Source organism: Artibeus jamaicensis, unplaced genomic scaffold, assembly GCF_021234435.1.
Source record: "Artibeus jamaicensis isolate MK-2021 breed Jamaican fruit bat unplaced genomic scaffold, CSHL_Jam_final contig_327, whole genome shotgun sequence".
NCBI lineage: Eukaryota > Metazoa > Chordata > Mammalia > Chiroptera > Phyllostomidae > Artibeus > Artibeus jamaicensis.
The window spans coordinates 2,287,624-2,314,548 of record NW_026521772.1 but is presented as its reverse complement, the minus strand read 5'-3'; the positions used below and the strand labels follow the sequence as shown (position 1 = coordinate 2,314,548).

At 47.9% G+C, this 26,925-nt stretch overlaps 1 protein-coding gene across 1 annotated transcript in view; it reads right to left on the bottom strand.

The window, feature by feature from the left end:
- Positions 1-362: 362 nt before the first annotated feature.
- BRINP2 (BMP/retinoic acid inducible neural specific 2) overlaps positions 363-26,925 on the bottom strand; it is a 91,580-nt gene continuing 65,017 nt past the window's right edge. Inside the window, exons 3-8 of the mRNA XM_037145579.2 lie at positions 20,038-20,228; positions 18,737-18,945; positions 9,192-9,297; positions 6,471-6,707; positions 3,961-4,183; positions 363-2,388 (exon numbers count right to left, since the gene is read on the bottom strand). Of these exons, the coding sequence (XP_037001474.2) occupies positions 1,272-2,388; positions 3,961-4,183; positions 6,471-6,707; positions 9,192-9,297; positions 18,737-18,945; positions 20,038-20,228 (2,083 nt within the window). The 3' untranslated portion in view covers positions 363-1,271. The remainder of the gene's footprint in view (positions 2,389-3,960; positions 4,184-6,470; positions 6,708-9,191; positions 9,298-18,736; positions 18,946-20,037; positions 20,229-26,925) is intronic.

Genomic DNA, 26,925 nt, shown 5'->3' with positions numbered 1-26,925 from the left:
GCTCAGCCCAAAGGCTGCGGTTCCCTCAAAGAGCAGAGGTGTCCACCTTCTCCCAGTAGGTGGTACAAGCTCTGTTAGTCCCTGCTCCCGGGAACACAGGGGCACGGGGCTGCCTGGCAATTACCTGGGAGGGTCCTGCCTCACTCCATCCTTCTCTCTCTCTCTCTCTCAAACATACATACTCACACCAAGTCAGGACAGGCACACATTCACTTGTGTACACACTAATCAACCAGCCCCCCACACAGCAACATCCACCCCCTCAGGACACGTGCCACCCAGAGAGCAATGAAAAACATCCAGGAGACCCCTTTTTCCTCTTTCCTCTCTCCTTTCCCCCTAATAAAGGTCTTTGGAAAAAATGTATTAAACCAGTTAAATTTTTTACTCATATGTTCATGTGGCTGGAGCAGGTTGACAAGGAAAACAATCACAAAATAAATATTTTTGTTTCTGTTTTTAAAAAAGAACACTTCCCTATACATCATCTCTCTCTAACTTGACAGAGCTGCTTGCTCGGACAGATTAGGGCTGTTGACACGGGGGCTCTGGCTGGACCATGAGGGAGAGTGGCGTGAGCCAGGGCCCTGAACCCTAAAACCAGGGCTTCGGAGGAAGCCGGGGGCCGGAGGGAGGGTGGAGACAGGAGGGGGAGCAAGGCCACTGGCCCTGTCCTGAGCGTCCTCAGTCGGTGTCACTTGTCCCGTGTCCTGACTAGAAGCCGGCGCGAGGAGCAGGTATCCAGGAGGGCTCGGAGGAGGCAGAAGGCAGAGTACAAAAAGGAGGAACCCACGCGGGGAATCTCGAAACAGCGCCATTTTAAGAAATCTGGTTAAAAAGAATACAAAAGTGACTCCGCTGAGGGGAGGCGCTCCCACCCTCCCTCCTCATCCCCTCTTGCTTCCTTGAATGATAAGAATCACTTTTAAGGATTTGTGTGTTTCATGGGTTGGCTGGTTCTGTTCATAATCTCTCCCTCAGCTCCTCTCCTTCAGTGGCACTCATTTGAGAAAGCACCAACTCCACAGACGCAGGGCTGCTGAGCTGTGGCCTCCCCCGGGGAGTGTGTGTGTGCGCACGCGTGTGCACACGTCTGGCCAGTGTGTGCATGTGTGTGGTGGCCGTTGCTCACTCCCCTGCCCGCTTCAGTCCAAGGCCCGAGGTCCCATCTGCTGGGTGCAGAACAACACAAGGGAACACCTCGTTGGCACCAAGGTGAGGGCCGGGGTGCGTGGGTCCCCTCCCTGCCCAGCATGGCAGTGGGCCCTCCATTAGCTACAGAGTTTTCCTGTCTCATACTCCACAGGGTTTGGCAGCTTGGAATTGAAAGCCCGCAGGGAGGACTGGATCCTGCCCACCTCGTTGTTGGCCAGCTTGAGCCGGTGCCGAAGCAAGCAGGAGAAAAGATCCAGCCGGACTTTGCCAGGGGGGGACAGCTGGTTTACCCGGTCCCGCAGCTCTATGAGCTGCAAGAGGGCAGAGTCCTGGGAGCCTTGAGTGTACGGGTAGTCCAGCTGGAGAATTAGGTCCCGGATAGCATCCGGGTCAAAGGGCAGGCTGTAGCCGAAGACCTGCAAGGTGTTGATTTTCATGTAGCCCAAGTTCTTGGAGGGATCGGTCATCTCCAGCGGCTCGTAGTAGATTGTCTCATTGGAGCTGTCATCCAGGGACTTGATTCGGCTCCGTAGGTAAACATGGACTGTCTCAAAGAAGCTCTTCCACCTGTTTCCCAAGGTGATTGTCCAGTTTTGGCACTGGCCAGCCACATCCACGTTAGTCCTTTCCCAGTTCGGGAAGCGGCCCTCGTTCACCGGCATGAACCAGCTCTCCGAGTGGCTGCCCCCAAAGGGGTTCACGTAGATGGCCATGACAGGCTCCAGGGTGCTGTTCTTGGTGAGGCAGATCTGCAGGGACAAGGCCAGCATCACGTGCACCAGCCCCGGCTTGTACTTGTTGCTCTTCAGGGTGAGCAGCATGCGCTTCCTCCAGGAAGGGTCGAACCAGCTGCCCAGGCGCATGTCGTTGCTGATGAAGATGGAGTGCACCTCGATACGGCTGTCCCACTTCTGCAGCAGGTACTTTAGCTCCAGGTCCTGCAGGTCTGTCTCCAGCCCCAGAAAGCTCTCCAGGGACTCGGCCACCTCTGGCCGGCACAACCCCTGGGCCAGCACGTAGCCCGGGTTGCAGCCCCCGCAGCGCGTGCTGTTGTCCCGAGCACAGTGGGCACAGGCCGGCCCTTCGCCCAAGGCACATGGGATGGGGCCCTGGCAGGAGGACTGGTCATAGGGGCAGCTGCAGCTGTGGCTCTGCTCCAGGAAGGTGCCAGGGAAGGTGCTCTCTCCACAGTAGAGGAAGGACTGGATTCGGTTCCACCAGTAGGACAAGGACCTTTGGGAGAGGAGATAAAAATGAAGCAAGAGTCATAGGAAGCCACACACAGCCGTCTTCCCTGAATGTAGCAGGACATGGACCAACAGGCAGGGATGGTGATGGGGAAGATAAAAACCCACGCTCTCTAAAAGATGGACACCCTGGCGTACCACTTGGAGAAAACTGACTAGGGCCTGGGGCTCCGTGTCTGATGGGTCTGTCCCGCGAGTCCTGGACATCGACCTTGTGCTGGAAGTAGCCAGGCCTGTCCCTCCCAGGTACCTCCTCACTCCCTCCTACAGAAGCTCTCCACCATCTTTTGTGCAGAGTCTGGTTTGCGGACTTCTGAAAAGATCTTCCCACAACCAGACTTTCTCTGGACATCCCAACATCATGCCTACCTCTTTCCCACTTCACAGCTTCTCTCACTTTTCCACTAGGAACGGGAGGAACTTTCTAGGGCCAGCTCCCTCTAAAATTCCAGCTCTGTGATGACACTACCTCAAAGCGGTCCTCCATGACTTCCCTTTCAGAAGAAGCCCCAGGCACTCCCTGTCCCATCACCCGGTATCTGTGACCCCACAGTGATCAGGATCGGAAATGGCTGCTTCTCAATTGTTGTCTTGTTTGTGGGTGGCTTCTTTGTGAAAAGGCCACGCGGGCAAGGGCACCGTGTCCTTCACCAACATATTCTCAGAAACTGGAATCATTACCATTCCCCCAGAAGCAGGGGAAAGGTAAACAGTTCATAATTATTTGCTGAGAAAGAAATGAGCCGGTCACGAGCACCCTTGCCGACCTGCCCTCTCCTCCCCGTCTCCCCTCTCCCCTGGGCCTCAGTTAGCATTGCGCCTCTGGGCTGTTGCCAGGGCAGCCGCCTCGCCCTGAGTGCTCTGTCTCCCATCCACCGGCCCACCTCCATCTCCTCCTGCAAAGTCCGGCCGTGACCTCCTCCCCAGGGTGGCTTTTCTCTCTGGCCTGTGCGTCTCCTAGACCATGTTTTTGATGTATGTTCCATGAATGTGAATTTAAGTGGCTGCCACATAGTTGTAAGTTTTCTGATGTTATGTTTCTGCGTATGTATTCCATCTTCCCAAATAATCAATGCCCCCTCCCCAGCCCACAGCTTAGTTAAAGCACATGCGATGTGGATTTAGTAAAAACTTGAACAAACGAGTGAATGGGCAGATGAGTGAGCGAGTGGCCAAGCTGTTCCCGTGGACACGGGACCTCAGCTGTTTCCCCTGATGACTCAGGGCAGCCGCGTGTTTGAAATAGTCCAATGTGTGCGGTGCGTGAGCTGTGAGCCCACCCCCTCCTCTCCTAAAAGACTTCCGTCAAAATGGAAATCCGGGAGAATTAGAGGATTAGTGGAATAACCTTTGAACCTGCCATCATCTAAATGGAAGCACAATGAGCCTCTCGTTTCGTCACTTTCTCACTTTAGATACGTCTCCTAATTGAGCCTGGCACTTGAGGAGGCGAGGAGAACAGGAGATGGGAAAAGGCCCCGGGATGGGTCCCTACTCCGACGCTGGCCCGGGAGGTTGGGGGAGGTGCTGACTCTGGCTCTGGCGTCGGGGTGCTCACCTTTCCTTGGGCAGGCGGAAGCGAGGCTGCCGATGGCAGCGTTTGCAGAGGTTGAAGAGCCGGCGGACGATCCGATGGGCCTTCTTGACCAGCACCTTCAGGCTGGCTCCCATCTGCTGGTAGCGGTGCTGGAGGCCACTGTCCATGGCCCAGAACTGGGACACGGCCGTGGAGTTCAGGAACCTGTCGTCAGGCAGCCTTTTCAGCAGGGCCTGGAACTCCTCTGCGGGCAAGGACACGGGGCTGAGCTGAGGGGGGCCGAGCGCACCCGCTGAGGGCGCGGCGGGTGCCCCCCAGCCCTTTCCAGGAGGCGGCGCCACATCCACTCTTGCAGGCCCTTTATTTACTTATTTTTCAATAGCTTATTGAGAAATAATTACTATATGATAGAGTATAGCTTCAGGATTCTTGCCCATCCTCCCTATCCTGAATTTCAAAACTGATCTGTGTCCCCACTCAAGGGGCCAATGACCTTGGGACACACCTCCTTCCCCCTTTCCACCTCCTTGCAAGTCCTTCCCAGCACTGTGTCCGGCCAGCTTTCTCCAGGAACACCACAGGGGCTCATGGGAAATGAGGCCCTCCTGCGGGCGAGAGGTCACCAGACTGGCCAGTGTGGACACAGAGAAAGTAAGCACTCAGCTCAGAAATCTTCCTACAGATCTTTCTGTCTCTGAGACCAACTGCCCCTCTCCCCACCCCTTTTCTTTTCTTTTTCTTTTTCTTTTTTTGACTGTAAGACATACTTCCTTTCTCTGAGCTTCCACTCTTGGCCAGACACCCATTCTTTCCCGTAGTTAATCCAGAAGCAACACGACTTCGGGTTCTTAGCTCTTTCTGCAAGTCTGAGATCTTCTTAGAACTTCCTGGGCATGACATGTTCCGAAGTCATGCTCAGATCTCTGTCCACAGCCCCACTTTCATGGCACCTGCAGCCTCCGGCCTCCAGGGGGAGCTCCAGGGGGCCTTCATTAGTTACGAGCAGTGACTCCTGGTGGCCTTGGCTTCTTCTGACTTCCCAAGTACCTGGTTCTGCATCCTCCCTTCCCGCCGGAAGACTGGACAGTTACCTAGTAGTGAACTTACAACTAGCATGTGTGTATTTCTGTACCTAAAACATTTAAGCATAAAAACATGTACAGAGAATAACAGGGTAAGTTCCCATGCACCACCACCTAGCACGTGTCATTGTGCCAGACTGGTTTCAGATTCTTTTTAAGGAAATAAGACAAAGCAAATATACTGGAAGAGCCCAAACTTCCTCATCATCTCCATCTAGATGTAAGCACTGGCTTGGGTGTTTATCATTATCAGATCTTTTCATGTGTTTTACCAGTGTATTTGTCAATAAAAATATTAAGTATTGACTAGAATGTTCTTAAGTGTCATATAAAAAGTATTAAATATATATTATACTGAATACATCATTATTATATTATAACACTATACATACATATTTTATATATGTATACAATACCTATTTTTCATATTTGTTTTATCCAACATTATGTTTTGAGATATATCCATAAAACTATCATTCATTAGTATTGAGATATATGACGATATCATGCAGAGTTCTTTGTACATTAATTTTTACCTAAATTCTCCCATTCAAGCCTTCTATCCAACTGTTATGATCACTTTCGCTCTTTAACAGATGAGGAAACTGAAGTATTGAGAAGCCGCCTGACCAGTCACAGAGCTGGTCAGTCACAGGGTGTCTTCATCTGTTTGGGCTTCTATCACACAATGTCACAGCTGGGGTGGCTTATGAACCACAGAAACTTATTTCTCACAGTTTCAGGTGCTGGGAACTCCAAGGTCAGGGTTCCAGGACTGTCAGGTGCTAGTGAAAGTCCTCTTCAGGGCTGCAGACGGCTGACTTCTCTCTCCCTGGGTCCTCACGCAGTGGAAAGGGTTAGAACTCTCTCTGGGCCTCTTTCCTAAGGCCACTAATCTCATTCATGAGGGCTCTGCCCTCGTGACCCGAAGCTCCACTTCCTAATACCTTGGGCATTAGATTTTCAACACATGATTTCAGGGGAATACAAACATTCAGACTGTAATGAAGAGCAAGGATGCAAATCAAGCCCTTGGAATCTAGGTCTCAAGGTTCACGGGTACGAGTTACACCAGCAACAAGCCACACTTCGAGTGTCTGGGTGTCCTAAAACTTTTCTACGTACCTCAGTCAGTAAATATTTACTGTGCACACAGTGGGCAGGCACTGTTCTAGGAACTGTGGAATCTGTAGCAAACAAGACAGATGGGGCCTATGCCTCTATTATTATCCTTCCCCTAACTTATTAAGTCCTTCACACACATCTCTTTGGTAGGTATTGTATCTATTTGCATATAGAGCATGAAGAAATGACTTGAGACTCAGAGTGGTAGAAGAACTTGCTTGAGGCCACAGAGGTGGCTGAGCCAGGATCCCAGTGGAGCGCCCCTGACCCAGCCCCGCCCCTCACAGCTGCCTCCCCGTGGACAGGAAGGAAACACTTGCTCACCTGACTCCTCAAACTGCCGGCTGTGAGTGGCCCAGGAGTCCTGGAGCTGCAGCAGGCTGTCCTCCATGGCCTGGATGTCGGCATCAGGACAGTTGCACTCGGGGAAGGTGGGGCTGCACTTGCACCAACAGTCATTCTCCTTGCAGACGAGCTCGCCCTCCGAGCTGCAAGTGATGTAGCTGAGCGCCGCAGCCACAAAGCGCTCACGCAGGTACTCGGGTAGCAGCACCTGCAGGCCTAGGGAAAGAAGTGTCAGGGAATCCCCAGGCACAGCCCATGGGGACTCAGTTTCCCTCGCCCGAGGCTGCAGGAGCCCCAGCTGGGCTTCTGCTGCCTTGTGCATCCTGGTCCCAAGAATGGTCACCCCAGGGCCTGATCCTGCTGAGCTGGTTGGGAGAGGGGGTTGCCACTGCCCCAGTGACAGATGGGGGAGGATCTGAAAATGCAAATGAGGAACATCAAAGCCCAAGGCTTAGTCGAACCCCTTATATCGGCCAAATTGAGAGCGTGCCTATCATATGAACAGGCTTATTGGCTACACATCAGCATTTCCAGGATGGAAACAGGAAGATGTTTCAGATAAAAGAAGAGCTTACAGCTCTCATGGGGGAGGAATCAAGCCTTGATGGGCTTTTTGCTTTGTCTCTGATAACCATCCTGTTTCTAGCTTCACTGAGATTAGCAGCAGGCATCCAGGATGCTACTGAATGCTTATCCTCCTGGGCTCCGCACCCCAGTCCTGGTGATGGAAGAGGCTGACTGATTAGGAAGCAGACTCAGCTACTGTGCGTACGTGGAGACCAGGCGTTACACCAAGCACTTTCCTTATATGATTGCAAATAATAGCTGTGGTCCTATTTGTGGCTCTTACTGGTGAGGACCTCCAAGCCAATGACCCAGTGACCTGCCCAAGGCATCAGATCCTGTCCTTGTCCCATCATGTCACACTGTGTAACTGGGACTGGCTATCCCATTTCAATATGATTTAACTCTTGACGAGATTCCAAAGTAGGATAGTGGTAGATACCCCAAGATCATTCAGGCCTGGGTAGATGCAAATGGCTCTCAGCTCTCTCCTAATTAGCCTCCTTCTATCTGGGATGTAATCCATGAACGCTTCAGTTTTCCCACCCATCTGTAGTGGATATTAGTTCACCAGTGGCAGAGTATACTCCTACTGGGCTTCAAGCCACACAAAGTGGCTGTTGGAAGCATATCAAGGGATGAATGAAGGACGGGCATGCCTTTGGACTCAGCCTGAGCATGTTCAAGGTCAGACCTGCAGGAGGCTTGCCCAGTAGGGACATTGTGAGATCCTGTGTCAGGAGAGTGAGGGACATGGGGGACTTCTGGATAGGATGCATTCCCCTTTCCTGAAATGTCTTTCAGTGCTTTATTTTCACACCCTTGACCTTGTCCTTGGCAGGAAATCAGAGAGCCCAAAGTATGTATCCCAGTCTCAGCAGACCTCAAAATATAAGTTAGAATGGAGCAGCAGTGGATGTGTGGTGCTCTTGTCTGAGGTCTCCCTCTGATTTTGAACTGCTCCAGACTTTTTCTTTCTTGATGTGGCGCCTGCAGTGGCATGGACCAGTCCTCCCCATGCTCCCTGTCCGAGGCCTGCTTTCAGCACTCACCTCTCTGCAAGTCCGTTCCTTCCACCCGCCTCATTGCCTCCCTCCTCCTCACCATAACATTTCCCATTGCGATAAAATAAGTGCCTGGAGCAATGTCGGCATGAGTGATGGGCTATAAAATTAAATGGCATAAACTATTCCAGATGAACCACCAGACATTCTGAACTTCACTCATCACTAATTTGCAGGCACAAACCCAGCCCATCTACGGACACAGGAGAAGAGGGATGCTAACTGCGTTCGGTGCCTCTCAGTAAAGGAGTCTTTTACTTCTCTTGATTATCTGTTGCTTGATTCCTAAAGCATGGATGGGTTGCAGCTGGCTCAGGTTGCCTGGAATTTGTAATCGTAGATCCTGGGTGAGGGCTATTGATTTTATAATACAGAGACAATAATATCTCAAGCAGAGTCCAATTCAGTTAGGCCTTAAGAAAAACGAACTTTCCCCACTGCCAAACAGCTCTGTCTGAATTAATTTGCATGCCAGCGGGACAAAAAGCAGGAGCTGAGTGCCGTCCTTTCTCTCAGCCTCCTGACCTGGTGTATTTCCCTTTCCTTTTTGGCTTTCCTTCCTGTTTTCCTGTTTGCTATTCTAGCTTCAGCTGAGGATCCCATTCTTCTCTCACTTCTCTTGACTTTGATCTAAAAAATTGCAGACTGAAAACAGAAAGCAGGGGCCATGCTCAGAGTAACCAGTGGCCCCATAGTTTGTATAGCTGAGCTAGAGATGTGGCCCCATAACCATTCCACAAAGGCCAGCTGCACCCAGTGTGTTCTTAGGAGAGAGCAGAGGGTTCTTTGGGAACAGAGATCACTGAACTAGGTCAAGGCATAAAAGGATGGCTGTACACTTTTGGTAGGGTAGTGACAGTGTTCTTGGGTTTGAGTGTGAGCAATGGGTCTTGGGTTGGAGACAAATGCATCAGATGTTTTTGCAAAAGAATGATGGGAGGTTGTTAAATGCAAGTCCCAGAAATCCTGATAGTTCTTGTCTTTCCAAAGGTGGAGCAAATGGGTGGGGCAGGTGGGACTTTTCCCTGCTCCCCGGTGATGTAAGTGCTTCCCAGGTGCCCGAGCCGCTTACCGAGCAGCTGCACCTTGTTCTCCGGACTCTGCACCAGGACTGAGCTGACCGAGTCCAGATTGTCGTAGTTGCTGCAGCCCAGAGGGCCGGTCCTGGTCTCCGTGACCTGGAGAAGGCAGGGCAGAGCGTGGGTTGAGATAATAAGGAGACACTTCCTTTTTGTCCTTCTCGTCTCCAGTTATCCAGGCTCGGTCGTTGCGACCTGTCTTTGACCAACTTCAGGAATGGTGTGTGTGCCCCCCCCCCACCCCTGGAACATAAAGCCACTTTTCTTCCTGCTCCTGAGACAGTGACGGTCAGTGGCGCCTGGCTGCAAGCAGCAGCTCTACATAGAGGGAGCCTTTTGTAGGCAGCCAAAAATAAGTCTGTGTGGGGGAGGAGAAAATTCAGCGTAGGCAGAGGAAGCTGGACCTTCAAGCTGGATCCCCCTCCCCTCCCCTGGAGGAAGACAGGAGACCAGATGTGGACGCTGTCAGCCTGCTGTGAGCCCAGCTGCAGCCTCTTACAGTGGTGCTCACACGCTTCAGGGGTCCCCAGGATGAAAAGCCCTAGAGAAATATGAGTTATGAGTATTATTATTAGTATTAAACATTTAAGTCCCACCTCAGCACTGAGAAGTCCTCAGAGAAAATCAGCCATGGGCTTACTGCATATTTTACCAAGTGTATTAAATATACATAAAGTCTTATAGCCATGTAATATTCCAAAACAGCAGAGAGTCATTTTAAAATATTATAAAGTTGGCCTATCAGGTTGTCCCTGATGTTTAAAGTATAAGATGAAAAATGGGGAGCTTTAAAGGCACTGAAATAATTATGTAATAAGAATGATGGAGACCTGAGGCCCTTTCTTTTCCGGATCTCCGATGGCTTCGCCAACAATCAATCAACCAATCAACGAGTATTTGTTGAGCGGCCACTGTTTCAATTCCCGGCAATTCATCAAACATTCATGCTGTGCTTCTCCCAAAGTTCTTCAAGGAAGTCTGCCCTGATCTCTCTCAGCCCCTGTCCTACCTCCGCCACCTCAGCCCTGCTGCAGGCATGCGGGCTGCCATTTTGCACCCTTTTCCACAAGTATTTCATTCATGTCTGGGTATTCTACACACCAAAGGCTTCGTAAAGTAAGCTCATGTTAACCTTGCTTATCACCACGTTGTCAACAGTAGTTAACACAGTGCTGGCATGTAGTAGGTACTCAGGAAACTGGGGAATGTATGAGTAATGGGTTTCAGACTTTGGGAGGAGGGCGGCAGGCACCGTACCCAGCGGGAGATTACAGCCCGCAGGGAGGCAGGGACACGTACAGCCCACTGACGCACGTCCAGGGCGAGCAGAAGCCATGTGGCATAATGAGTACTGAGGACAGCTCTAAACAAAGAGAAGACAAGGGAAGAAGTAGCAGACAAGACACCAGCTGAGCTGGTCTTTAAAGATAAGTAGGAAGTGGACAGGAAGAGAAGGGAGGGAACAGGACTCTGAGAAAAAGAAGGGGCAGCATGATCTAAAACACATGGTTTTGAAAGTGTATCGTGCATGCGCCCAGTACTCTGCTGGTTACCATGGTGAATACTGGAGTGACACGCTTAAATGGAATTTAGTAAGCTTAGGATTAAATATGTGTGCGCGTGCACGTCCGTGTGTAAAATACAGTGGGGACAGAGATAGAGGAGACACTTGTTGGCTAAAGTAGTCAAAGGAGGCTTCATGGGGGAGGTGAGCCAGAAATTGGCCTTGAAGGATGAGTAGAGGTTGGACAGAACAGGGAGTGAATTGAGAGGAAAACAGGTCACCGCGAAGACATTACATGAGAAGCAGCAAGACTTAGTCTGAATAAAGAATGCGACCATGACCCTGACGGGGGCCGGGAACAACCTCTCTACGATTTCCCAAGCTCATCCTCCAAGGCGATCCTGTTTCACCTTCATGGAACTCTCTAAGTGTCACTACTCTCACCCTCCAAAGGAGGGACCCAAGGCTGGAGGTGGTTGAGTGGCCGAGACAGGATCTTAACCCTCGAGTCCCCAGACCCCAGTTCAGTGGCCCTGTGTCTCCTGTGAGGGCACATCAGTGACTGCAGAAAGTAAAGGGAGGGAAGCCCTCTGGATGACTTAAAAACAAATACTTCACACAGCCTATTTTAGTGATCTGCATTCTCAGAATGTGAACCTGGGGCAAAACAAATTTTATGGCCTGAGATTCTAGTATCCATATCTTTTAAATGAAGAAACCAAGGCCAGACTTGGTTAAATGACTTACGGTCACACAGCTTCTCATCTGCCGGGTGAGGAGTCACCCAAATCATTCATTCATTCACTCGGTTTTTTCCATTTGATAAATATTCAAGGAGTAATCGAAACTCAGTGTGTGAGCACCCGTCACTGCTGAAAGGAGTGTATAGATGAGAGGGAGCCTGTTTCCATGACCCCCGAGTTCTGGCTGTTGCACTTGGCCTGTCTCCCTTGACAGGAGCGTGTAGGAGACCATTCTGCCTGGCCCCAGCCCCCAGTGGCAAAGTAACTTCCTAAAATCCATGCTAAACCTTCCAAGGACGAGTGTAACCGGTTCAACCACTTTTGCCCTTTTCATTTGCAAATATCCCTCTTCTGTGATGTGATTACAGGCACTGGTTCTTTTGTTTTCTGTGAAAGGTAACCCCCTAAGGCAACCTGTGCATAGTAAATGTGGACCGTAGTGTAATGTGCCAAGAAACCCAATAAAGGCCGGTCACAGCAAGGGCCTCTGCTTTTGCTTCCCTTGAGAGAAAAGCCATGCCGTCCCTTTTCCTCCACCGGATCCAGTAGTCCATGTGAATGTCTCATTTCATCCATAATGACGTGGACACTGTTGGCCAGTGTCCACATCAGGTGGGCACTAGGGGCTGAATATGCCTCTGTATTGAGTGAGTGGGTGACTGGCGAGTTGTCAGACCGAGTGGGAAGGCTGAGCATTGCCTCTGTTGAGTGGTCTTTCTTATCTGTAATGGTGTGAGAATCCCTGTAGGAAGAAACGTGGCTCAGGACCAGCCCACCTGTTCCGGAAAAGCCTGCCTCTTTCGGAATGGACTGGGCTGATGTCAGGACAGGTTGGTGGGCGTGGCATTGGGGAGACCTGCTTGTCCCCAGCTCCTCACCAGCATCGGGCCCAGGCAGGGAGGGAGCTACACCCTTTCCCTAGGAACAGGACGACTCCCAAGGAGGAAAACCAAGAACAGCCACTGTCTCCTCCTCAGTCCCACCACGATCCCTGTCACCAATCCATCTGCTTTCCCACCGTCCTGTTAGCATTCTGGGGCTGCCTCTTGATGCTCTTTTCTGACCTTTACTTTGCTATTTCCAAAGGTCAGCTCCACAAGAGGACAGTCCGTTAGGTAAGTCATTGAAAGAGTGTGAGTTGCTTCGCTTTATTAATCGTGGCACGAGGGTAGGAGTGAGAAGAGACAAGGACCATGATCCCCGCTCACTTCCTGAGAGGGAAGGGTCCAGGCCAGGCCCCCTGAGGGAGAAGGCCCACTCGGGTCCCACTGGATCCCGGATCCATTGCTCCTCCCACTGCTGTTCTGCTCTGCGCCACCTCCGTCCTCCTGGACAAGTGAGGAGGAGGAGGGAGCCAGCCGCAGAGGGTGCTCTTGCAGACAGTACCTGGACATGGCCTTGGTAAGCAGGGCGGCCTGCGGTCCCCTCCCCCAAGGAGTGGAAGTCCCAGAGACTCTCTCTGTGAGGTTGGTCCAGGGAGCTGCATGTCTTTCTCTGGAGAAGAGGCTGTGGCTCTCGCAGATTATAAAGCAGGCCCACCGAGGTGGCAGGGGACGCGGCTCACTCAGGCGCACATGTGCGCAGAGTGTCCCAGATAAGCTTTCAGAAAGGGAAAATGATTGTGTGCTAATTGGCCTGTTGACAGAGACCAGCCTGCCGCCAGAGCGCCCTGATGGATCTCAGGTTCATTAACGCTCCAATTTTCCGTAAATACCAGATCCTGCGAACCCTCATTCCGCAGCCTCCTGTCCACCCCCTGCCCCCAACTTCCAGCTGCTCCTGTCCCACCTGGTGGAACACGGGTGGAGCTAAGGGCCACCGAATGGGCTTCTAATTATGAGCAACAGGGCCGCCCGGGAGAGAGGGTTGACGGGCCCAGTGTGTGCTTGAAATACCTGCAAATTGACTCCCAGGCTGCGGCCATGAGCAACCGGACAAGCCCGCCTCGGGGTGATTTGTGAGAACTGCTCCATTTTGCCATCTCGGGACCCCCCCAGGCTTGTGTATGGATTTTTGCACTCAGCGTGGGAGCATCGCAAGCCCCGCCGCCCCCGCCACCGAGTCCTTCCTCAGCCTTGGGTTGAACAGAGGGGGAACTCCGGCTGAGGAGCAGGTGCCCGCCCTGCTCCCTGGCTCATCCTGGGAGCTCGGGGCAGCGTGGGTGTGTGGTCAGCCTTTCCCAGTGTGTGGGGAGTTTTCCTGTGACCCGTATCATTTGGTGTCACCGCAGCCGAGAGCCGGGGGTAGTTATCACATATATATCAGCAGGCAGGACAGGGTGTGCCAAAGCAGGGTCCTGGAGGACTTGGCCCTTCGGTTACTATCAAGGGGGCCTCTGGGGGGTCCAGGGCAGGGACCAAGGGGTTAGGGTAGCACCTAGGGGGGTGTAGTGAAGACGGTTTACCAGCTGGGATGGAAATGTATTACTAATATTTCAGTAACTATGTAGCCACGCCAATGGAGTGTAAGCCCTGGGTGTAGCTAAGTCAGGGAGTTCGGTGATGCCCCAAGGGCAGACAAAGAGGCAGCACCTGGGCCCAGATCTTCTCACTGGGGTAAGTTTGGTTCTCACTGAACCATGCGGCCCGCCGTCACCGATCAAGTATTTTGTTTCATGTCTCACCACATGCCAGACACCGCGAGGGGACCCAGGACTCTGTGTGCGCCACCAAATCCCTCTGTTTGAAGCCAGCCTGCCATGGTGGGTGTGTGAACAGCTGCAGTGTGATGTGAGGAGTCCAGTACTAGAGATGTGTGCTGATCGGGGAGCACCTCGCCACAGGGGTGGCGGCTGTGAGCTCGCAGGGGAATGTGCTGGACAATCAGAAGCGGTTGGTGAAAGGAAGGAAGACTCAGAGCGCACCTGCCTAGAGAAACCAGCAACAGGCAGGCGTGCAGGAGGGTTCGTCCTTCACCGAGGCCGAGTTGCTGAGCAGTCGCTCACCCCCAGCTGCTGCCAGCTAGGGGAAGGGCCATGCCGGAAGCCCGTTGAGCTGCTGCTAAGGCATGCTCAGTACGGGGAGGTCAGCGGCAGTAACAAGCCAGCTCTGGCCTCTTGGCCCTGGCTCTGTGCATCTGTATGATGCTACATGTGTTAGGGCGGAGGTGGTCTCTGGTGGAACGCCTTTATGCTGGGACAGAACAGGCAGGCCCGCCTGGAAGGTGAGCAGAACCCTGGGATGGGGTGCCAACACCTCCCTTTGCTCCTTAGTTTAGCAGTGACCTTGGACAGATCACACAGGTCTCTAGACTTCACTGAGTTACATGGAGGTGAGAAGTTAGAGGATTGATGGTGGGAGAAAAATACTACACGACTCCCGCTTTCTCATGGTTCTCCGGGTTATGTTCCCTGGGGAGGGCCTGCTGTGCATTTTGACAGAGGAACTCCAGGCCCAGGGGAGGCTGAATAGTCATCTCACATTTTGTGTGTGAATGGGGACGTTCCAAAAAGAGGCTTCCAAGGACGGTGGCCCTCTCTAGGGGACAGGGGCAATGGTGGCAGTTCTGGATAAGTGTGGGCATGGGCACTATGATAGATGTGGTTTGGGGTCTCTGCCCACCGCTCACCCCACAACCCACAGACTTTGCAGAAGAGGTGAGTCCAGTCACCATGGTTGAGACTCTATAGCCCCTGCTCTTTGTAGTAGACTAGGGTGCGCTCAGGAAGACGTTATTACTCCAGGGAATTTAGAACTATGATCCTGGGAGAAAAAAATGTAAAGGAGGATTGTGAACATCTACAAAAACCAGAATGAATAATGACCAAGCACCAGGAACTGAGGGTATGACAGTGAGCAAGAAAGCGGTCCCTTCCCTGATGGTATTGTCTGAGAGAGAACACAGAAAAACGACTTTCGGTCAGGGCTGGAAGCAACTGCGGAGCAAGGCAGAGCTGCATGGCAGATGAACCCATAGGTAGCCCCAAAAGTCTATTCCTCCCCTCCACTCACTGCAGATTTCAGCAGGAAGCTTGCACACCACCATCTTTCTCAGCACCACCAGGCCTTTTTGTTCCTGTTGATGTTAGCATCCGTGTGGGGACTCCATTAATCCCCTGGCCTCTCAGTTCCCTGGCCTTTCATTTTGCCTCCTCATCTTGTCTTCCACTTGAATCTTAGCCACCCACACCCGTGGCCATGGCCCAGAACCTGATTTTGTTTTTTGGCAGCTGCACTCCCTCTATAATCTCATTATTAAGCATCACACACTTGCGTGCCTCTGGTCTCTTCCCTCTAACAGGTCATCAGACCTACCTAAGGTCAACAATAATTTAAACGGGAATTTAGAAAACTCCTACTTGAACTCTCAATTTTTTTCACCTGGCCAGCTTTTCACTTCCTGCCATCCCTAAATGCTCTCAAATGTCTCGGTCCGTCAGTGTAATCACTGTTTTCTCCATGCTCCCAGTTCCCTTGCATCTTTCTTCCTTCATCTTGTACATGTGCACATACCTTAGTTAAATCCAGCTCCCCATCCATTCCATGATGCCTGGCTGAACACGAAGTGCGGGATGCAGCTGACACAGCCCACAACTGCTGACTGGTCCCATGTCACCATGATGACCTTGAGTCTCAAATGGGCCCCCGATGCTGCCCGACCACCCCCTACATTTATCTCGTCAAGGGAGATACTGAAGTCTTGTTCTCTGGAAAGACCATGTCATGCATTCTTTCCTCACCAGTTCCTCTTCCTTTGAGCGAAGAACTTTGCTTCTCGTTTCATGGAGGAAATGAAATCAATCAGAAGCAAACACCCATACGTCCCTCACCACATCTTCCATCCCACTGTGTTTGCCCTTGTGTGCTTCGTGCCGCCTCCTGTCACAAGGGATGCAGCGCACATGCTCCTGCATGAGACCTACCCCTCCTCCCGTGCATGGAGTATCAACTTCTCTCATCAACTCAGTCGCTCCTACAATTATCTTCTGTCTCTCTTGCATCATCACTTTCTCCCTCTCTACTGAACCATTTCAATCGGCATACCAATATTCTGGACTACCTCTTATGTGAAACTCAAAAACACATCCTCCTCAACCACACATCACTCTCCAGCTACCATCCATTTTCCCATTTGCCTTTACAGCAAAATCCTAAAGCATCATCTCTACTCCTCTGATTCCACCCTTTGCCTTCTCTCTTGAGCTGTCTCTGCTCAGCCTTTTGTACCTTCCTGCCACTGACGCTGGTTTTATCCAGGTTCCTAGCTACCTCCATGTGCCAAGTCGAAGGTCAGCTCTCAATCTGACTGCTCAATAGCATTTAGCCTGGTTGCCTGCTCCTTCTTCTGGGACACACTTTCTTCACATGGCTTTGTTGTCTGACTCTGGGGCTCCTCATATGTTTCTGCTTTGTCTCAGCCTCCTTGGTCAGATCCACCTCTGCTTCCCCATTTCCAAACACGTATGTGCTTCACACACGGCTCAGCCCTAGGGCCACCTTACCAGTGATGTGCACTCCGAGAGTGGTCTTATTGCATCCTTTCCCCTAGTTTTAAATACCAGCTATGCTTGTGTATATATCTGTATGTCCAATTTATCTCTTCAATCATGACCTTTTGAAATGCTGGTGTTCCTATCCAACTGCCTGTTAGATATCTCTACTTGGATGTCTAATAGAAATGTCAAGTTCAATATGTCAAAAACCAAACACTTGATTCACTCCTTTCAGATAGACCTGCACCTCCCCCCAGTGTGGATGGAATCTTTGAAGATGGAATCCCTGTCCTTCCAGTTGCTCAGGCCAAAAGCCTTGTTATTCATCTTGACTCCTTTCTTCCAATTCCCTAGTATTCCTGCAGGCTCTGGCATCAAATGTGTTCTGAATCTGCCCACTTCTCACTGTCTCTTTACGGCCAGCTTCGTCCAAGCAAACCACCCTTATTTCTCACCCTGAGCACTGCAGTCGTCACTAATTGGTAATGTCCCCAGGATCTGGCCACTGCAGCCGCTGTCACCTCATCTGCCACTTTACCCCACCGAGTCACTGTGAACGGTGTTCCTGGGTCCCACCAAGAACACTCCCACTTTAGGGCAATTGCATTTGCTTTTCCCTCTGTCCAGAATGCTCTTTGTCAAGATGTGGCTTACTCCATCGCTTAATTCAAATCTCTGCTTCAGTGACCTTCCTTCGGACAGGTGTTCCCCAAAGCACCAGGTCTCTGTCACCCTCTTCCCCCCGGTTTCCTGACTTCATACCATTAATCTCCCCTGACATGGCATATTCACTTTGTCTCCACTACTGGAATTTAAGCTTCATGAGGCCATGGAATTAAAATATTTTGTTCACTCTTGGATTCCAAGTACCCAGAACAGTGCCTGACACATAATAAGTGCTCAGAATATTCGCTGAATAAAACAGAATCTCCTTGCGAATCTTGGGTAGGATAAAGGCAGGCTATAAGAAGAGACTGACCCTTACTTGCCAACCTAGCTTTATATTTAGAATTTTAAAAATCAAGTATTTTTACTAGTCTTCCCTTTTCTAAAACAATATGGACATTCCTGGAACCCTCCTAGATGTAAGAGACAATGGGAGGAAGGTTGTAGTTACAGGAATATGGTTCTTTCACAAACATGTGTGATCGTATCACTCCTTTGCTTCAGGCTCTCTGGTTGTTTTCCATTGTACTTGGACGCATTTTCAAGTTCTTTATCATGGCCGTGTAATCCTGCTCCAGCCTACTTCCCAACCTCTTCTGGTGCCAGCGCCTTTGTTGTTCGCCTCACTGCCGTCACGGCAGTCTTCCCTGTTCCACCCAGACACCCGGCCGGTTCCTGCCTCAGGGCCTTAGCACTTGCTCTTCCCTCTAGCTGAACGTTCTTCCCTCAGATCTACACACAGCAGGCTCTTTTCTTCTCATTCAACTCTCAGCCTCAAAACCCAAACCCGAGGTGCCCTCCCCTTACCAGTCTGGGGAACATTATCTGTTCCCTTCTCTCATCCCGGGAAATCTGTACCTGTGACTCTGCCTTTTCTTCCTATCATTACCTGAACTTCCTTTGTTGATATTTCATTATCATTTCTACCCCTTGCTGGAATGTATCTAGAACGTAGGGACCTTGTCCGCCTTTCTCTAGTCTCTTGGCTGGAGTCGGGCTCAGAGCAGATGCCCCCATGACTGTCGGCTGTCGGATGAAGACCTGGACCATGTGTAGGGCTGGTTGTGCCTCCATCAGAAGGCGCTCCGCCCCCTCCCATCAGTCAGGCCCCGCTGACTTGGACCTGGTTAAGACTCTGGCCCTTCATTTCACTCTGCAGCCCCCAGCATCCCCCAGCACCTGTCGGGCCCTCACCTTGATGGCCCCTGTGGCTATCTGGATGTGGTGTAGCCGTCGCAGAGTGCTCTCCCTGTCGATGAAGTAGGAGGCTGCCAGCTGATGCAGGGTCTCCAGGGACACCGCTGAGCTGTTCCCGCTGCCCCCCGCTGTTGGGGTACTTCCTGCCGTCTCTGCCTTTCGGCTCAGCTTCCGCTTGTCCACAAAAATGGTCAGGGACTCTTCTCCTAGAGCAAACAACATGGGTACATCGGTGTGGCCTTCCGCTGCCTCATTCCCTACATGTAAGAACATGAAACTCTTGGCCAGGAGAGACGGAGCGAAGAAGGAGCCCATCGCTCCCACGGAAGGCCTCGTCCCCTTCCTGTACCATCTTCAGGAAAATCTCACCAGACCGTATCACAGCACAGCCGGCGTCCCTGCCTGGGAGCCCCCCCCCTTCCCTTGGTTCTGTGTGTCTCCCCAAAGCTCCTTCCCCTCGCATCCAGCTTATCCACTTAACATCTTCTATTGATCTCTAGCTCAGGCAATCTGCCTCCATGGGAGAGGAGAAATTCTTCCTCTCAAGTTGTTTATGAGAAGCTGCCATAGATATTGCTGCTCCTCCAAAAGGGCAAAAGCCTTGAAGCTCAAGGCCCCCTCTCCCCATCAACCACTCGACACTTACCACATGCGGCAGCGGCCTGAACGCTCGGAGGGCTCCTTTGTGTCCATCAGACAGTGAGCTAAATGTTACAATAAGTCCCGCTTTCTCCTTCCCAGGGCACAGAGAGCTCTGCCTCTGCCGAGCTCTGATTCTGCCCTGGCTCCCAGCCAAGGGTGCACCACCCCCACCCTCGCCTCCGTCCAGCCCAGACTCATTAGAATTGGTTTGTCTGGTTCCCAGTCTTTATAGAGAGGAAGCAGGGGGCAGGGACTCAACAGACATTTACTTCTCTGCCCATGGGTGTGACAACTGTCACCACAGCGAGTGGTGGGATGGGGAGAAGCTTTGGGGTAAAATCGCTCAGTTGGGAGAAAACTGGGAGCAGCCCCTCCTGGCAAGGGCTTAGCAGGAGTCTCTGTGTCCCCAAATGTCTTTATTCCACAACCTGTTTGCAGAGGATGCTGATAAGCAAGCAGCAATGTTCCGAAGTGAATTTGGATGTTAAGAAACTATACTATTCTCAAAGGCACCAGAAAGAAAACATTTCTCAGGCAATTAGAGGCCAGGAAAAAACAAAAGATCCAGGAAGGCTATTGAAGCCATCCCCAGTGGGCCTTCAAGCTATTTTCCACAACCTGGCAAGCCATTCGTGCCGGATCTCGATATGACTTACCTCCAAGGGTGGCGGAAAGTAAGAAGTGAGTGCCGTACTTTTTGATCAGGTTCTCAGTGACCTGCTGCAGGTTGGGTCTCCTTCCCAGGAGGCGGATGTTCCGGATGAACTCTGGGGCAAGAGGCAATGGCAAACTGAAGAAGTCCTTCCTTTCTAAAGCCAAGTCGTTCACTTTCCAACGGGCAAACTCCCTGGGGGAAGAGTCAAGGGGTAAGGAAGCGCTCCCCGTGTTTTGGAACAAGAGGCATAAAATCTGCAGTAGGTCATGTTCTTCCTCCCCTGGCGCCCCTTCATCTCCTCTCAGCCCCCAGCTCTGCAGATGGAGGCACCCACTGTCGGAAAGAAGTCCTTCAGCTCCTCCTTGGCTTCTCATTCCCCGGCTTTGGGAAAGCCCTGTGTCGGCTGGCCTCTATCACAACTTACTCTCATGACCTTCCTCACTGGAGAGGAGCTGGCAGCTCCTTTGTACGAAGGGGGCCATGGCAGTGTCATAGCAGGGGAAACAAAGAAGGGAAACGCCGCACAGAAGGGTGGTTCGCAGGGGTGGGCGCTAGTCACAGCCGGCCCCCCGTGCAGGTGACTCGGGTCACCTGCCTGGCCTCAGTCACCCATCTGTAAAGTCAGATTTGGGTCCAGAACAACAGTTCTCAAACGTTTCGGTGTTGGAACCCCTTCACACTCTTAAGACTGACTGAGTCCTCCAGAACAGGGTGGGGCGAAAGCAGCTTCACAGCCGTTCATATGGATATTAATAAATAATAATATAAGAATAAACTCTGTGTTTCACACACTCATGACCGTAAACCAGTTTTGCCCCACCCTGTATTTGTGTGGATTACATCTATTGATAATGGCCATTTTAGAAATTAAAACTGAGGAAAGTCCTTCACGAGTTATTTCGTGTGAAGGTAATGGCAGTAAATCCACTACATGTGACATCAGTAACATATTTTATGACGATAACAGCACTTGTTGAAACAGACTGATTTAGCGAGAAGAGTGGCATCGCCGCATTTTTGCAAATCTCTTCAGTATCTTGCCGAGCTGGTGAGAGCTGCATCCTTGCCTTTGCTTCTGCATCCAACCTGCTGTGATAATCATGGATGTTCTGCTACGGTACCACACAAAACCCAACAAGCGTAGTTCCTTAAAGGTTAGTTCCCGTGTGCAATCTGAAACCCTGTCCATGGACCTCTCATACTCTGTTATGTTTGAATCCAGTGTTCCACACTGTACTTCAAGTAGATCTTTCTACCCTTCATATTTTGTAACATTGTGCATTAGTCATCTGGAAAATATGGGAACACTGAGTTATTCAGATCTTCCACATTTTGACACTTTTCATTATATAACATCAAAACATTATACTCGTTAACATTACCACCAATCTCATCAGAAAAGTCTTTAAATATTGGGAAGCTGTCAAGCTCACAATGACAAATAGGAGTTCTCCAAAATTCTCATTTTTTCCTTGAAAGCTTAAATTGTATCATTGGTAATAAATACTGTCAGTTGTTTTCCTTAAAGAAGCAAGCTTATTACATTCTTTTTTTCTTTTTACAAAATGTCTGCCAAATGCTAAAGTATAAATAACCATAGTTTGTCTGTTGGTTGTCAAGAAAAAAAATTTGTTCCATAAAGAAAGTGGCTAGTTCAGCTCACAACATTGTCACAAAAGTACTTTTTTCTGAAGCGACATCATTCCTTAGTAGCCTCAGGCACTTTGTGTGTGCTTCCCATTTTATCATATACAAGATTCAAAAGATAGCCCTGGCTGGCGTGGCTCAGTGGGTTGAGTTGCCAGCCTGCAAAGCAAGGGGTAACTGGTTCAATTCCTGGTCAGGGCACATGTCTGGGTTGTGGGCCAGGTCCCTGTTTGGGTCCATGTCAGGGGCAATCAATTGATGTTTCTTTCCCTCTCATCCTCCTTTCCTTCGCCTCTCTCTAGAAATGAAGTTAAAAATTAAAAAGATATGCACTTAAGGCTCAAGATCTAATAAAGTTAATAAATTTTACTGCTTCCAGGACACCCTTACATAAAACCAGTGTGTGTGTGTGTGTGTGTGTGTGTGTGTGTGTGTGTGTGTGTGTCTTCAGGTTCGAGTGTGTGATGATGGGGAGCACACTAGTGTCATTTGCTGAGATGGCCTTTCTTCACACTGAGATGCCAGAGGTTTTATTTGCCATTGCTTTTGGGTCTTCAGCGCCACTGTCAACATGGACATCCCCAAAACAGCTCAGAGGGCCCACATTTTGAGAAGCCCTGTTCTCGAAGACACCAAAGTGCCTTTCCAGTTCCATCCAGAACTTTTGTCTTCATGCCTAGTTCCTCACTGAATCATTTGTATTTTAAAGGAGATCAATTTCCAGAGGGAATCCCTGTCCCCTTGGGGATGAAAATTTAAAGGATCCTATGCATTTGTAAGGAAGAATTTCCTCTTAGATTCCACTAGCAGGGACCAGCTCCACCGCCTGAAGAAATGACAAAAGTCAAGTCTTCTCCACGTTAACATCCACCCCAGCTCTTCTCTTTGTAACAGGGCTGAGCTTTGGTCCAACCTTCCCCCCCCCAAATCCATGAAGTGCAAAAGGCAGAGATGTAGAAGAATAAAATAATTCAAAATACATAAATAAAAACCTGTACCCAATTTGAGGCTCTAGAATCCCCACAGCTAAATCTAGAGACCAAGACAGAGAGGAGGGGCATGTGCCAAACCTGACCAGGAAAACCAACAAAAAGGGGTGACTAAGTCTTTTAAAGTTCTTGCTGTGAGGCTTTATTTATCTAAGCAGACAAGTTCATAGTAATACATTATCATTTATTTCCTTTGTGCATCAAATGCTACACTTTGGTAAAAGTATAAAGTATTTGTCAAAAGTGTTTTCCAAATCCCACCACCCTGTGAAGAAGAGTTCTTGATCTCATTTCTAATTGGCTGGGTGGCCAATAAAAAGACATAGAGTAGCTTAATGGATTAAAAAAAAAAGACACAATTACATACTGCTTACAAGAGACTCACTTCAGCTTTAAGGACACTTATACTGAAAGTAAAAGAATGGAAAAATATAGTCCATGCAAATGGACACCGAAAAAAAAAAGCTAGGGAAGCTATACTTACACCAGACAAAATAGATTTTAAGCCAAAGACTGACAAGAGACACAAAAGATCATTGTATAATGATAAAGATATAAGTTCACTGATGAAGTGTAATATTTGTAAATTTTTATGCACTCAACACAGGAGCAATTTTATATATATATATATATATATATATATATATATATATATATATATATGTAGCACCTATTAATAGGTCTAAAGGGAGAAATAGCAATACCATCATAGAAGGGGATGGCAATACCACACTTTAAACGGTGAATATATCATCCAGACAGAAAATTAGCAAAGAAACATGGTACTAGATAGAATAAATGCATATTTACAGAACACTCCACCCCCAAGAGAAGCAAAACACACATTCTTCTCAAGTGCACATGGAACATTCTCCAGGAAACATTATATATTAGGCCACAAAACAAATCTTAATATATTTAAAAAGATTGAAATCTCATCATGCATCTTTTATGACTGTAATGCTATAGAATTAGAAATCAATTACAGTAAGAAAACTGGAAAATTTACAAATTTGTGGAGATTAAACAATATGCTCATGAACAATCAAAGGAGAAATTATGTGTGCACATATATACATACATATATATGTATATACATATATAAAATGAAGCAAATGAAAATTAAATACAAATATGAAAACTATAGGATGCAGCAAAAGTAGCTCTAAGAGGAAAGTTTATAGGAATAAATAGCTATGTTTAAAAAAAATGGATCTCAAATAAGCAACCTAACTTCAAAGAACTAGAAAAGAACAAACCAAGTTCAAAGTTACTAGAAGGAAGAAAAGAAAGATCAGAGTAGAAATGAAAGACACAAAGCTTGAAAAATCAACAGAATAAATCAATAAAACTAAAAGCTGGGTTTTTTTTTTTTTGAAAAAGACAGTAGGCAAGTTGTTAGCCTAACTAACCATGAAAAAAAGAAATACTACTCAAATAAATAATATTAGAAATGAAAGAGGAGGCATTACAACAGATAACACACAAAGACAAAGATCACAAGATGCTACTATAGCAATCATAGGCCAACAAATTCGACAACCTAGAAGAAATGTGTAAATTCTTAGAAACACATGCCCACATTGAATTATGAAGAAATAACAAATCTGAACAGGCCAATTACTAGTAAGGAGATTGAATCAGTAATCAAAAATCTCCCAACAAACAAAACCCCAGGACCAAATGGCCTCCCTGGTGAATTCTACCAAAACCATAAAGAATTGATAATAACAATCTTGCTTAAACTATTCAAAAAAATAACGAAGAGGAGGGAAAACTGCCAACTCATTTTACAAGGCCAGCATTACTTTGATATCACAACCAGACAAGGATACTATGAAAGAAAGAAAGAAAATTACAGGCCAACATGGATGCAAAAATTCTCAACAAAATATTAGCAAACTGAGTTCAACAGCACATTAAAAGGATCATGCACCATGATCAAATGGGATTTATTCCAGGAATGAAAGGATGGTTTAACATCCAAAAATCAATGCCACATTAACAAAATTAAAGATCATGTGATTATCTCAATAGAGGCAGAAAAAGCATTTGACAAAACTCAACATCCATTTATGATTTTAAAAACTCAACGAAGTTGATATAGAAAGGACATACCTCAACATAATAAAGGACATATACACATAACCCACAGTTAACATCATACTCAATGGTGAAAAGCTGAAAGCTTTTTCTCTAAAATCAGCAATAAGACGAGTTTGGTCCCTCTCACCGTTTTTATTCAATATGGTACTGGAATTCCTGGTGAGAGCAGTTTGGCAAGAAAAAGAAATAAAATGAATCTAAATAGAAAAGGAAGAAGTGGAATTTCTCTATTTGTAGATGACCTGATATTATATATAGAAAACCTTAAAAGACTCCACCAAAGAGCTATTAGAAGTAATAAACAAATTCAGTAAAATTACAGAATAAAAAATCTATATATAAAAATTTGTTACATTTCTATAAACTAGTAATGAAATATCAAAAAGAGAAATTAAGAAGACAATCTCATTTATAATTAGATCAAAAACAATAAAATACCTAGGAATAAATTAGACCAAGGAGGTGAAAGATCTGTATACTGAAATCTATAAGACATTTATAACAGAAAATGAAGAAGATACAAATAAATGGAAAGATATTTCATGCTCATGGATTGGAAGAATCAATATTGTTAAAATGTCTATACTACCCAAAGCAATCTACAGATTCATTTCAATCTCTATAAGAATTCCAATGGCATAATTTTTCATAAAATTTTAAAAAATCTTAAAATTTCCATGGAACCACAAAAGACCAGGATAGACAAACCAGTCTGGAGAAAGAACAACAAAATTGGATACATCACATTTCTTGATTTTTAAACTATGTTACAAAACTATATTAATCAAAACAGTATAGTCTTGGCATAAAAAACAGACACATAGTTGAATGGAACAGAATAGAGAACCCAGGAATAAACCCACACAAATATGGTTAATTAATGAAAAACAAACCAAGAATATACAATGAGGAAAGAGTAGTCTCTTCAATAAATGGTTTTAAGAAAACTGGATAACCACATGCAAAGAATGAAATTAGACCTCTATCTTATACCGTATACAAAAATCAGCTGGAAATAGATTAAAGACTCAAACTCAATGTCTGAAATCATTAAACTTGTAGAAGCAAATAGAAGCTATAAGCTCCTCGACATTGGTCTTAGCAAAAATTTATTTTTAATCTGACACCAAATCCAGCCTGCCTGCTTTGTTCTCGGCCACATCTACACTTTATTAACTAATAAAGCATTTCTAGCTTAGACTATTATCATTTAGAATTTATAGCATTCAGACTGCTAGAGGGGGAAAAAAGGCAGCTGTTCTCCCATTTTCTATATTTTCTCACAATGGTCAAAGCCCCTCATTAAAAGGAAAGGCCACCTTGCCATAGAGGTGACTCCCACTTTCATGAAACCTAACAAACAAAAACCAGTGGTCACATTGCTTACTCAGTCACTTAATTCAGGACTGCTGAACAATACCTCCTCAAAGAAGCTTTCCCTGACTGTCCCATCTGAAAGAGCACCCTCTTGCTCCCACTCTCTGTCCACCATGCTCTGCTTTATGCAACTTCTAGCACTTGTCACTACCTGACATAATACATCTTTTAATTCTCTTCCTCTCCCACCAGGACATATGCTTGCTGTATGAGGATGGGTTTGATTCTTTCTGTCTTACTCAGTGGCAATAGAACAACACTTGATGTTCAATATATTTTTTGTTGAGTGATTTCATGACTCATTTATTTTATTTATTTAAAATAAAGTCATTTATTGTATGTCACAGCTTTGCACATCCCTTAGTTGTTAGCAAATTATTCAGAACTTGATTTTTTAAAGTTACAGAAAGAGAATACATAGACACAACAACCAATTAGTGACTGATCTGAAATGAAAGTAAAGCATTATTCCCATGTGTGCATATCAATGAGAAAATGAGATTCGATTTATGAGTATGTAACTTACAGACATAATTTTGTGCATTTTTAATACATATGTAAGTCAAGATACTGATGGCACTTTCCCATGCTTTATCTAAACTGAGACTGGGTCCTCTTTCACTGTCTTCAGTAAACAGGGACAACTTCCTGTGACTGTCCACAGTCCAAGTCCATGAGGACAGAGCTGTCATTTATCTCCACTGTGCTTGCCACCCAGTGTCAGTGACCGGTGGCCCCAGCCCTCTGCATAGGGTCTAACGACCTCTGCC